Source organism: Aquila chrysaetos, chromosome 1 (genome assembly GCF_900496995.4).
Source record: "Aquila chrysaetos chrysaetos chromosome 1, bAquChr1.4, whole genome shotgun sequence".
Taxonomy (NCBI): Eukaryota; Metazoa; Chordata; class Aves; order Accipitriformes; family Accipitridae; genus Aquila; species Aquila chrysaetos.
The window spans coordinates 7,262,808-7,276,459 of NC_044004.1; the positions used below are offsets into that span (position 1 = coordinate 7,262,808).

The window sequence follows — 13,652 nt, forward strand, 5'->3', positions numbered from 1 at the left end:
CACAGAGGTATCTCTTTTAGATGGCACTGCACTTCTATAGCGTGCTTTTCCTAAGTAATGAAGCCACTTTGAAACTAGAAAATTAGATTCATTGCCACGAGAAGTTTACACCAGACACGCTCGGATCTGCAAAGACGGTCCCTGGTTTATTCTACTATAACCCCAGGCACTTAATTGGAAAGACTATATACACGAGGAACTATTCCTCTTAAGCTTTACTTAGGTCACTGAAGACAAGCAGAAGAGAGAGCCCAGACAGATGAATCTAGTTTTAAGAACAGCCACCGTCCAAGGGCTAGTCAACAGCCTTTCCAAAGGAAAACCTGTAGTGTCTGCTTAGATCTGAACTCACAGCTGTCTTTCACAAATACATAACAAACTACTGGGAATCACTTGCAGCTCCACTGACAATTAATTGCAGATGAAAACTCGAATGCTTTGAGGATCGCAGCAACATCAGAAACCTTACCCTACTTCCAGCAACGTTGGACAAAACACACGAAGAGTGTTTTCCAAATGGTGAGGTTTGGTCCCAGAGCCTGTGTCGTCGGGAAAGACATTCACTGGAATGACACATTTTGCTCTGCGATGCATATGAAAATTCAAGTGGGATGTGTGCCACAATCCAAGGGGTCACGATTTAATATTGCTCTTTCAACAGACTTAGGAGTTTTATTTTTCTGTAAAATGGGATCCGATCTCAGCCACTAGTTACATGATGCAAAACCGTGCCTTTATCCTTTGACTTTACAGAGACTGAAAACCTCTAAAAATGAGCTTTGAGTCACAATGGAGATTTTTCATCTCTTACCTGTGCTTCTTGCAATATGAGGGCTGTAGTCTGCGCTTAAAATGGCTGGCCTGCAGGAGGGGAAAAAAAAAAAAAAAAAAAAAAAATGACAGCTGTTCAGAATATGAATTCTTGAAAACCTCCAGTTTCACCAATCCATTTCAAAGGACAGGCTTTCCACTTCATGCTTGGAATGGAAAGTGATGGCATTGGAGCTAATTACAAATGGCTATAACTTAAGAGAGCAAAATAAATCTATCACCATAGCTTTATAACACGATAAACACGTTTCACGTACACTAGGCTTTTAAAAAACATGGGCAAGCAAACAGCATGTGACCGAAAACCCATAGCAAGAAGAAGCTGGAAGTCCCCTGACTCCATTTTAATATGAAAAGTACTGGTGCTGACAACAGCAAATACGTTACTGGAAAACACCAAAAGCAGATTCTCTTTCTGTTGTGGTTTAAGAACAGTAAAAGACAGCGCAGACTTAGCTTTACACGAGGCTTAACCGAAGTCCTACTAAACAGCAACGGAGACTTAAATGAGATTTACTCTGATGCTTTTAGGTGTGCTGCAGAGCAAGTACTGCTGCGTGCCGAGTTCCCGGGAAGGGGAATATGCTGGGGAAGCCGACAGCTGTGTTGGAGGCAACTGGCTTGAGAATTCAATCCATTGCATCGGGTGGGACATTTTGAAAGTGGCTGGAGGGATTTGGAAACACAAGTCTGAGATGTCAGCCCCTCGGGAGATTTATTTTCAGATGTTGATTTGCTGCCCTAACTCTTAGGGTTTATCCAGGGAGGACCAGCTCCACCAGCTTTTCCCAAACTGTAGGAGGACTCTGCTTTCACAGCACAGACGAAGAAACAGCACTGTCACATTGACACGTAATGGTCTACTTCTAGTATCTCAAACTTGATAACGTAAAAAATGTTCTTGTGGCAATTTAAGCTAATAATTTTGCTCCTTTTTATTGCTTTAAATCTTTGCAACTCAAAACATATTCAAGTACTTAAATATTTTTTTTTAAACTTCCTTACTTTATTTCTTGAGCGGATCGTCAACGCTTCCAACCGGCAACCACTTGTCCTTTTTAGGCAGCACATGAAAGAAAGGGGATAGATATGTAGTTAAAGACTGTACAAGTAACAAATGTCTTCAATGGATTGGCATGCTCAGAGAATGATCTACATCGTCTTGGAAATGTCTCAAATGCCTCTAATCATCCCAAGGACATACTTTAGTCTGTTTATGGCAGCCTTGACACAGTGTCACAACCCCCCCAAAACAAATGATGCTCCTTCAAGAAAACACTCTGTTATGGCTCTGAGCAGAAATGTAAAGGCAAAGAGAAGTGCTAAGACTAGACCTGAAGAGCCGTAACTGCTTCTGTAGTTACAGAAAATGTAGGAAAGAAACTCCAGATGAGGAACTGCATGAAAAAAAGACCAACTGGGCAATCCCAAGCCCAAAAGTAGATGTAAAAAACCAGAATATTGGATATGGGTTTAGCGAGGTAGTGTGCATGGAGGTCAGCCAAGGAGAGAGCTGAAAAACAACTGGTCTGTGTTGAGCTGGAACTCACAGATGAAAACTAGAACTGACCAAAGGACATTTTTTCTAAAAAACAGAGGAGTTTTAAAAGTAACTTTCCAGGTCCCCCGAATGCTAGAAGGAAACAAGGAAGAAGGACAGGAGGCAGATGCTGAGGGACAAGCAGCCTGATAAGAGGTACGAGAGCCAGATAAGCTCCGTTCCGCAAGAGGCAGTCACACAACGGGTGCAGACAGGGGGATGAAAGCGAGCACTCGGACTACGAGAGCGGGACCACCGCATTGAGCATCTACTCAACATGGAGCTTTTGCTACTAATGAGGCGCTCAGCTCTACCTAGGCAAATGCAATTTGAAGACTGAGACGAGGATTAATCAAGTTCTTCAAGCTCTTGTCACTGCAGGAAAATAGCTTACCAAGGAAATCGGAATGTCAATGGAAGCAAGAAGACAATAGCTGAAAGTCAGAGACCCAAAATCCCGTAATTTCGTCTGCAGAAGATAACCATATTGGACTATGTCATTCAAAAAGAGCCACAAAGGAAAGGATGTACAGTATAATGAAAGAAACTGGAAAAGAAAACAGATGAATAACACAGTTTAGTCTTCCTGGAAGATGTGTCACTGACCTCAGTACAAAGGCAAATTGGCTAAAATGTGACATGCTCACTAAATTCAAGTCAGCCCACATGACCTCATGTTCAACATGAAACAATAACTGGAATTTAGAGAGAGGGAAAGCCAAATTAAATAAAGCAGTTTAAAAATTATAGTGACGGTTATCCCCCATTTAAACAAACTATCAAAGGAAATAGCAAAAACCCCATCACTTGACATTTTAATATAAAGACTAGAAATCTTTCTGAAAGATTTACTTAAGTCAAAACATAGTAACAGGTTTAATGAAGAAGCATATCACATTTAATGGCTTTACTAAGTGGTCGGACAAAATGATCTAATGCTACTCTCTGCCCTTAAAACCAATGACTTTTTTTTTTTCTTTCTCGCTCCCCCCCACCTTTTCTTTTTTTTTTTTTCCAATTTACAAAAGGTAGAAAGGTTGGCGTGAACTGAATAAAGGAAATACTGGCAGCGCTGCCTTCTTCAAGCAGAACAAGGGACGTTATTGAAGCATCCACTGAGATTAAACGAGAGGAGAAGAAAAGCCTTTGGTCTGAGGCAAGGAGTAAACTGGTAACGGCCAGACTACAGCAGTCACAGTCATTTGGAAAGTCAGCCTTAATCATTTGAGGTGGAAGGCTGGACAAGAAAATAATAAGGCATTTTCTCAAAAAAACATACTAAAGGAAAAAGCCTGGAGGCTTGTTATAAAGGAAGCTGAAGTGTTTTACCCTGAATGGAAAAGGCCTCTAGTTGTTGGTTTGGTCGCAACCTTGTATGACCTTTAAACAATGTTCTCACATTTTGGATGGTAAAAACAAAGTTATAAAAAAACCCCCAACAAAATCCCAAACACAAAAACAAAACAAAAAATCCAACCCAAGCTGCCAGGCCTTCAGGACTGACTCCCAGTCACCCCAACTGGAAACCTGTCCCAGGACCTCCCTGCTGACAGAGATCTTTTCCTAACCCCCATTTATGCTTGTCTGTTCATATACCAGCGTTTCTTTTAACATTTCTCCTTCCTCCTCAGCATTTCATTTACTATTTATAGTCATGTCCCCAACTCAGCCTTCACTTTAAGCTGAAAAAGCCAAGTTACTCTAATTTCCTCTCACATAAGCCCTCCACACCTTCAGTCATTTTGAGAGCCGGTCTTTGCTATGACTTCAGCTCGAGCTCACCCTTTTGAAAATGCATGACCAAATCTAGACATCAAATGCTCCAGGTCCTGCGTAGCACCTCTGATCCACTCTCAGCCCTACCAGAAGTGCCGGATGCATCTGCCATCACACTGCTCCTTTCCACAGCTGCCCCACAGTGGCAAAAAATCAGTCCTACCATGGGAAATCGCTTACGGCTCCTTTTTCTAACAACTTTTTGACTTGCAACAACTTGACTTCGCATTTGCACAACTGGTATCTCTCCGCTTCTTTGATACCATCAAATTCTTGTGCAGGCTCCAGAGCCTCCTGCGCAATGGTGATACCTACAATCTTTCAGCTAGCAGCAGTTTCAGTGGTTGGCCTCCTTCTTGGCCAAGATCCTTAATTCAAATACCACCACCAAAAAAAAAATAATCCTGTTTGAGGCAGGCACTTTGATTACCTCCTTTTTCACCTTTCAACACTGCCTCAGGTCATCTGTGGCCCTCTGCTGCCATCACCTCCCCAATTTATATTTTCTCACCAAGTGCATCTTCTTCTGTCTGAACTTTATTTAGCACATCCTTTACCAGACAAAGGAAATCTAATCACATTTCCACTATCCAACAAAAGCAGTCATAAAAGATATAAGGTTAGTCTGGCATAACAGCCTTTGTTTATTATGGTACACTTTTCTTAATAGTCATTTACTCCGAGCCTTTAATTTTTTTAATTCAGCTTTTCAGACCATAACCCAGAAGTCAGTACCCATCAGTCTTGTCATTGCCTGGACGGCTTTTCCTTTCTGCTCCAACAAAAGCAGGAAACTGGATGACTCTCCGCCAGTCAGACCGAAAGATATATTTCAAGCATTAGCATAAAAAATATTGAACACGTTACTACCTCAGGGGCAATGCCCTATCACACCCATCAGTGCAGTATTTCAGGCTCAAATCCTGAAGAAGGTTGTGCCTGAGCAAGCACAGATGACGGCTCAAAAATATGCAGTTGAAGGACAGCAAGCTTCAGAACTGAGCCTGAGAACTGCACGCAATAAATAATGGTGCCTTCATTTCTAGTTCATCAATTTATTGATTCACTGGAAACAAAGCTTACTTACATAAGCCACATCCAAACCGATGCAAGAGAACGAAAAAAAAAAACCCACCCTCTTGGTTTTCCTTAGGAAATTTAGTTGCAAATGAGACTGTCAGTGATTCTTTGCAGCCAGATGTTAAATGTTTGTTTTACATATGTTAAAGAAGCATCTTCAGCCTGACAAAGAAGCAACTTAAAACATGAATTATCAATGAAATATGAAATGCTACTTCAACTGCAGGAGACTGCATTTGGTTTTTCCAAGTTTTTGGCCACAAAGCTGCTAGAAGTGTCTTTGCTGGGATAACCTGCAGCTTTAGGGCTCTTTTCTGTTATGTTTCATGGAGGGAATAGGAATGGTTTTACCATCAAATAAATTGTAATGGATGATGGTTTTGGCTCTAAATGTTCCAAGGCAAAAACCTTCCACTCTTCCATGGAGACAAAATTACACTTTACATAGGGCTCCTTGGGTACAGACCTGCAAGTTTCAGTCTTTCCTGATTTGCAGCCTCCTAACATTTTCCTAACAGAAGTGGAAGCCACTTTGTAGACTTGCGGGAAATGAGGGACAGTAACTTTTCATAGATCCCATAAAAATAGCTCACTAACCTTAGGTGCACAGTTACTAGTTCAGATTAATAGCGAACAAATAGACAAGAGACCACCGAGGAGGTTTGCGTTCAGGTTCACTTTTGCCCATCCTGGATTTCTTTCTTGCAGCAGCTACACTTTTGTCTTGCTTTTGTGAACTGCGTAGGGATGAAGGACATCTTATCCAGGAGCACAGGAAAGGCCAAACCAGCTTCCAGCTGAAATCCAACCTGCCTTGAAAACACTTCTGCCTGTGCTCAAAGAAACAAACTCCTTCAACGTAGCAAATACAACTACGTCCTGCTGCACGCTTCCATCATCACAAAAGCAAATAAAACAATGGACACTTCTCATGTTGGACTTCGGCAAAAGACGTTTATTATTATTATTATTATTATTATTGTTGTGTTGCTGTTGTACCTCCTCTGCTCTGCCCACAGTGGTGGCATAAATGCTGTTACCATATTGTAGCTGATGATGCCGGTGTACAAATCAAAATCCATCTTAATTTCAAACTCCATTAGAAACACAGGAAAAAAGATCAACATTTACGAAATGTAAAGGGAAAAATGGTATGGAAAGAATTTTTTTTTTTTATTTTTCAAGCTTCCAAGACAGTATTACAAACAACAGAGAGCAAAGTAAAGCTAGAAATGAAATACTTGACAGCATCTGTTTAAAAATTACAGCTAAGAAACCTAATAAAAGTTGAATAAACAGTTACTAGAAATAAAAATTTTTTACACATATGATATTTGTCTGGGATTTTTATTTCTTTAAAATAATTCATACAAATGGTTACAGTCACAAACATGATTTTAACCAAAAATATTGCTAGCCTACCACATTACCAGGAAGGAATCAATGTAGGCAATGAAATGCTGCTACTTTTCAGTAGTCTAGTGCCTTTTTCGCATACCACCAATAATATATACTTTAACTGGTGACAAAAAGCACAATGCTCGTTTATACAAAACCTTATTTTGTTTTTCCTCAAAATCTCTTTGCAAGGTTGTCTTCATTTTGAAATAAGGGAATTCATGCCAAAATTAGGAGAAACTGTTTTTCTTTTGTTTACTAAATTATTCTAAAAAATAAGACAAGCAGGTAGAAAAAACAATGCACTGTGTGGCGTAGAAAGAAAAATGGGAAAAATTCATTGTCCTGAGAAGTTTGCCAACTGCCTCATTTTTGGGCATGTTTTAAAATATAAAAGAAAGGATTTTTAATCTCAAAATTGGTTTGTTGAATGCCTCCCTTATGTTTTTCCTTGTTGACAGCTAAGCAAACAAACCCTTTTTAATGTTCTAAAAACTGTACACAGACAAGTACATTCATGATATAATTAACTACTAACTTCTCTTGCTTAACAAAGAACCCATAGGACACAGAAACAGTGAATCAGTCCACTGGACAGGGACAAACTACAATTTATACGGAGGAAAAAATGTTTCCAAATCTTCTTTTTGTCTCCCACCTTTTCCTTTTATACTGTATATTGGACCAGTTTCTAAACCAATAATCGTCTCCTCCTGTAAGTTCATGGTTTTGCCTTTAATCAAAATCCAGGGTTTTGTTTTGTTTTGTTTGTTTTCCACACGCTGAAGTTGAAATCTCCGATGTTGGGAATGCTGTTTTTGTAGGCTACAATTGGTCGCTTGGGTGGTCTCTATCAGCTTCTGGTTTGACAGTTTGGCCGGGAGAAGGAGCATGGGGCGGGTGGGCTACAGCAGGGAGGCCGTGTGATAAAGACATAGGGTTGGGGACTATTCCTTCTACTGCTGCAGGTATGCCAGTTGAAGCCACACTTACAACGCCTGGGGGATACCTGCTGAGAGAAGAAAACGAGAACATACATTAAAACCAAGAGATGACTAACTGGAAAGCCCACCTTGCCTCCTTCCAGAGCTACAGAGATGCTTCTTTTGTTTTCAGACCAGGGAGAAAGACAGTTGGTTAAGCTCCAGATGAGATACCATATGCAGATGCTGCTTAAAGAAAGCAAAATATGCTGTATCTTACCCAAATGAGAAATAAAGGTTTGCTAGATGGCTTCTTCAGATTTCAGATTTAATAGCATGAGTGACAGCATAGCAAAGGAAACAACCTGGAAGTCTTGCTCCTCTCAAAGTATACCTCAACAAGAAGTAATTCCGTGCAACACCTATCTGTTCTCTATGACTCTTCCTCAAGTTGACCTTCAGAAGTTTTTTTTCTCATGCAGAAATTTTAAAATTTCATTGTTGTGGTTTGGAAAAATATTTCTTTAAACTAATCTTGCAGTCGTAGCTTTCTGATAGCTCCCCAAAAGACCAATCATACCCACACACTCTTAAGATGACAAATTCAAACCTACTGCACCTGAGTAACTTTTTCAGTGTCAAAGTTGCCACTATACTTGTCTGAAAGAGAACCAATACTAGTTATACAGAGGACAAGTGCTTCAGGCAGACTGCAAGAGAGAGAGATGCAAACACGAAAACTATGGACAGTTCTAAAGATTTCTTACTCTACCTGGATGAACACCGAGGCCTAAATATTTTATGAATTCAACAAAAAAATCATCCTCTGATTCAGCTTGATTTTATGATGGCTCTGGTATTATCAGGCTAAAAAAATTATCTTGCAAATCTACTGTTTCAATCCCAAAGTTCAGCTGTAATTGATGAACACTGGTATTTCACAGTACTGTATATAAACAACAGCTACACATGAACACTCTTAACAGAAATGTTTTCTTTTTAGCCAAATACCTCAATACCCATTTGCAAGTGATCTCACGCTAGCCACTTAACAATGGCCCTTTGCCTTGCCTCCCCTCCCCATCATAGTGCTGCACACTCATCCCTTGTTCTCTCTTGCTATATTCTGCTCACCCAAGCATCCTAGTGAGACCGTTATCCATTTAAAAACCTGAACACACAAACCTACCACTTACTCACTGTGGTATTTGCTACCCTAGTATTTACTTAGAACTAAATGGGAGAAAAGGCACTTGCAGTCTTGTCAAGCTTTTTTCAATTATCACATTACTCTGCTGTTGATTTTCTTCTCATCAGTTTAACACTGAATGCATCAGAGAATTTTACCCCATTTCAGTACCATCTTCTCTAAAGTAATGCGTGTTTGTGCTGCTCATCCCAAGTTCCCTCAAACTGATAGAAAATTAGTGTAGAACTTATGCAAAACTCAGAGGAGGAAAAAAGCTGGATGAAAGCACATTTACTTGTTGTTTTTTCTTCCACCACAGAAATATCACGGGAACCGGTTTTTGCCAACACTGTGCCAGAGGGGCTCAGCATGGCTATCTGACATGGCACAGGAACAACAAAGACACCATATGCTGGCCCGGTCATCCTGGGAAAGACTCCTACAGATCATAACACCGACTGTCATCTAGGATGGATAACCAGTATGTGAAAGATCATACCACCTGTAGGCCAGAGAACTTTGTTCTCAATTGTATACATCTTTACAGGGCTTCCCCTATGCTAATTCCTCTCCCGAGGCTCCTTAGAATTAATTTGCAGTTTCTAACCGAATTAGTTGCTTGTTTCAGTACCTTAATTTGAATCTTGCTAATCAAATTTGCTTCAATTCCTGTGAAAACTGTCAGACTGGCTATTGTTTCATTTATTCAAATTTAATTTTGAAACAGCTTATCTGTTACTCTAGGTGCTTCGTAAAAAAACCACATGAAATGACAAAACCTTCCATTTAAAAGCCCAACATAGCAACCGTTTCCAACACAATCTTTACTTTCTAACAACATATTCCCTGAGCATCAACACACCGGAGCTGGGAGAAATCAAGGAGAGAGCAAATTCTGTAACTGCGCTTCCCTCAGGAAGAAAAGTCAGAGCCTCCCCTTGTGAAAACGGACAGTGCTGAATCAGAAGTGTCAACAGTTACCTTATGAGCACATTAAGCCATTCAAACTACACATCTGTAATTCTTCAACTCCAAATATTCTTTCTGTATATAAAAATATTCCCCTTGGACACCAAGTTATAATAATTGGGATTCTACCTGCCAGCAGCTCTCCTCAGATACAGGCTTCCTACAGACTTAGTAACTTCCAAAAGCCTTACAATTGTTTTTCTCGTCCTAAAGCTACACAGTGGCAGTAGCCAAAAGACAGACAACATAGCCCTCTACAGAAACTGTAGTTTGCTTGACAACTCCTAATCTTATTTTGCCATTCTTTTTTCATAATTTTTGTCCCTTTTTAATTGAATCATCAGTGTTGTTCAAATCCTGAAAGGAGGGCACATAAACTCAACAGCCTCTACACATGGGCATTTCTATCCTACATAACCTTCCCTTATGTTGCTATGCTTTTCTATTCTTAACCAGCAAATACATTCCCTCTAGCACTTCATGAAGTTGCTCCCAATCTTCCTCCTCTGGCAGCCATAAGTTGAAACGTTTTCCAGGTAAAATGTCCACTGCATTAAAATTTTTGTGAAAGCAGAAGCGAGAGATCAGTTACACCTCCTCTGCTACTTCATACTTTTCCTTCCCCTTCACCCACATAATCTTAACTTATAAAGAAAAATACAGTAGCACTCTTAATTACAACCGAAAGGCAACTTTGATTTCTGTGTTAAACTCCTGTATTTTTTAAACTACAGAAGCACCTTGAACTCAGTATGTTAAGCTCTGTTCAAGAAACTGAGTCTGTCCCAAAAGAGCTTAAAAATATAAGTGCATGCTGTTATGTTACATTACAGAGTCTGAAAATTACCAGTGAAATACCTCAACATGAACTAACTCCTGAATTACCAACTTGTAACTATTCTTATCCAAGTACCTCTTCAGTACCTGTTAGAAGGCAGAGAGATATGTCAACATGTCTATAAATTGCACTATCACTGTTTACTGGCTGTCAAATTTCACTTTGCCTATAACCTGCACGCTCTGTGACAGAGGAAATGGCAGGGGGTTATTTAACAGGCAGCTCAGTAATAACACGAAACCAGGGTATATTATGCTGCTTCACCGAGACTACTACAAATAGTTCCTTCTCAGGAATATCATTAATCTTTACTCATGGGATAGGTCCCGTTCGCTTGACCTTTTGTGTTGATAGGGCATCTTACATTTCACATAGTAAATGGTTCTGTATTCCACAGAATACGATGATATTCAGAAGACCCAGATTATATTCTGCTGATGAATGCTCAATCTTCTTTGCTTGTGATAGTATCTGATAATTTAAGAGTTCTGTCCTACATCAAAATACAAGTGAGTGATACATCCAGAATAAAATAGCCTCGTTAGTTTTAGTTCACTAAACTTTAAACTTTAGTTCACTAAACTTTAAACTTTAGTTAGTTTTAGAGCTATCTGCAGTTTTTAACACAGAAATTATTAACCCAGGTCTTATCTTTTAATGCAATTACATGACTATGATACAGTTATTAGCATATCTGAAACATCATACTGCCTGTGAAAGACTCCAGAACTCAGTTAGTTGAACGTAATCTTGGACTGCAAAGAAATGACAGAAAAATTTGCTTCAAACAATCAATTCAAATTTTATACTTAATCCAGGTAGGAATTAAGCATCAGCAAACACTGCTACTGAAACCAATTCCTTCATAAAGCCTGAGCTTGAAGTTCCGCCTATTTTATACTGCACAAAATAGTAACTACCTTTACCCACACTCAAACACTATTCTATCACCCCTCCCAAAAAGAAGCTTTCAATATTTTTTGTATGACCCTTAACTTCTCCCTCAAAATTCCCAAAATGAGGTTTCTTTATTGAAAAAACTGACTGAAACAATGTCTAAAAAAGGCATTCAGTTCTGTTTTTATCCTGCTTAAATTGAATACATATGGTCTTTACCTTGTAAATCACTAACTCCCAAAACATTCCTAAGTTAAAATCCATTTCTAGCTGTGAAGCCTGCTTCTGCTCAACTTGTGACCCCCAAAATGAGAACAAACAACTGCATTTTATTTGGGCACGCAACCCTGTTCCTAACTGCCATGACAGGGTTGGAGTTATTACCCCCAGTTCAGCAACACCTGCCTCTAAGCCTCAACTGCATTCAGCTATACCCTCAGTACTCCAAACTGAAGTCAATGAAACCACATGCTCTGTGGAGGAGAGCACATGTGCTTGAACTTTTCATTTAAGCAAATAAAACCACCGTTCTTCAGATATTTAGGGCTACGGGTACTTTTTCCAAAAATAAACATCTTGACGTGATGTGAGATATATGCGTGTTGATCAAATCAAAGTTATTCTTTCCCTTTGGTGCACTTATGGCTACTGATATAAGGAGATTATGGCAAAGGGGGGGTGACGCTCCCCCCGTCATCTCTCCATCACTTTCTGATGAGACTGTTAAAAGTCATTGAGACACGAGAGCTTTGCTTCACTTCTCAGCAGTGCACAGCTGGGTTCTCATACCGGGTAACACACACACAAAAAAATCCTGCTATCTATTAAAAGTATGGGGCACCCCTCCTAAAGAAGGACAAAGATAAGAAAAATGTATGAAGGAGGACAGTGGAAAAATTAGGACAAAGAGGTATAAAAAAAATAATGCAAGTACTGCACTGTCCCTTCCCTCAAGGCACTGAGGGAAGCAGCTGTCTGTAGCTTTCTCGGCCACTTTCATCCTATTTATGAGTAAATACCATACTGGAAGATAAAAAATTGCAGACATTTTTCATAAATAAAAATTGTGTGAAGCTGGCTACTAGGAAAAGTCTGCTGCTAGAACAGCTGCTAGGGATAAAGGGACAGAGAAAGACTCTTAAGCAAACAAAGTAGCTAAGGAACGTACATATTAGACATAAAAAAATTGCCCCTTTCTATTAATTATTAAGAGCTGCTTTCACAGTTGATTGAGAATACATAGATCAAGCCCCTCAATGCTTTTGCTTAAAAATTAGATGTGTAATTTAGAAAACACTATTTTAAACATATTTTCATAATCATCACAGGCTATTCCACTGTATTCACTACTGAGTTATTTGTTCTCTCGTATGTCTGGAGGTCATAAACCCGCAAAACAATAGCTTATTACTGAAAAGTCTTTCTGTAACCCACTGCTGTATCATTACCTTCAGCAAAAGAAACATAAACTTTCACTGCACTCACTGGAGATGACCAGAAGTGTTTTACTGGAATATACAAAACACTGTATATTGTTCAGGTATTACTAATCACACAAAAAAGATAAGAAAAGGAAACGTACTTATGCACTACATGACCGACTTCAACTAGCAAAACAAGATCATTCTCCTGAATGCAACAATTATGAAAACAATATAGCTGGGGCCTAACCCAAAACCACTCCTTTTATTAAGAGGAAGGTCTTTTATTTATTCTGGAATACATACCTCTGAATTAAGGAAGTACTTCTTTTACACCTGCAGCACACTTACCTGTATGCAGCACCATTAAGCTCTGGATGAACAACTCCGGGATCCATGCTGGCCCAATGTGTAGCTGCAGTCAAGTGATCTTTGTTAACACAGTTTTTCAGACTGTCTGGAATACGACCTAGGATGAAGCGAGGGAGAGAAAATAAAAACACATAAAAATTGTGTTCTTTATGTTCTTAATGTATCTATGTTAAAAATAGTTATAAATATTTGCATATTTAAATTAATACATAAAGTCACACTAAGAGCTTATTTTTGATCCTTGCTGTTCTCCTTTTGTCTGGGACCTAGTTAATAATGGTTAAAATGTTCTGCATAATTTTTACTTCTCTGTCTCTCTTGTCATTTGTATACAGGGTCTCAATAAAACCATAATCAACAAGAGTCATGCTTTCCAAGAAGCTAAAACTTGAATACAGAGCATGGCTGCCACTCAAAT

General features: G+C 39.3%; 1 protein-coding gene across 12 annotated transcripts in view; it reads right to left on the reverse strand.

Moving 5' to 3' along the window:
* Nucleotides 1–6,161: 6,161 nt before the first annotated feature.
* CTBP1 (C-terminal binding protein 1) overlaps nucleotides 6,162–13,652 on the reverse strand; it is a 244,656-nt gene continuing 237,165 nt past the window's right edge. For 10 of the 12 annotated variants that reach the window (XM_030016178.2, XM_030016239.2, XM_030016246.1 and 7 more), the window contains 2 exons: nucleotides 13,214–13,331; nucleotides 6,162–7,637 (listed from right to left, as the gene is read on the reverse strand). In XM_030016178.2, coding sequence (XP_029872038.1) covers nucleotides 7,451–7,637; nucleotides 13,214–13,331 — 305 coding nt within the window. In that variant the 3' untranslated portion in view covers nucleotides 6,162–7,450. The remainder of the gene's footprint in view (nucleotides 7,638–13,213; nucleotides 13,332–13,652) is intronic. The other 2 variants (XM_030016169.1, XM_030016194.2) reach the window with 1 other exon arrangement.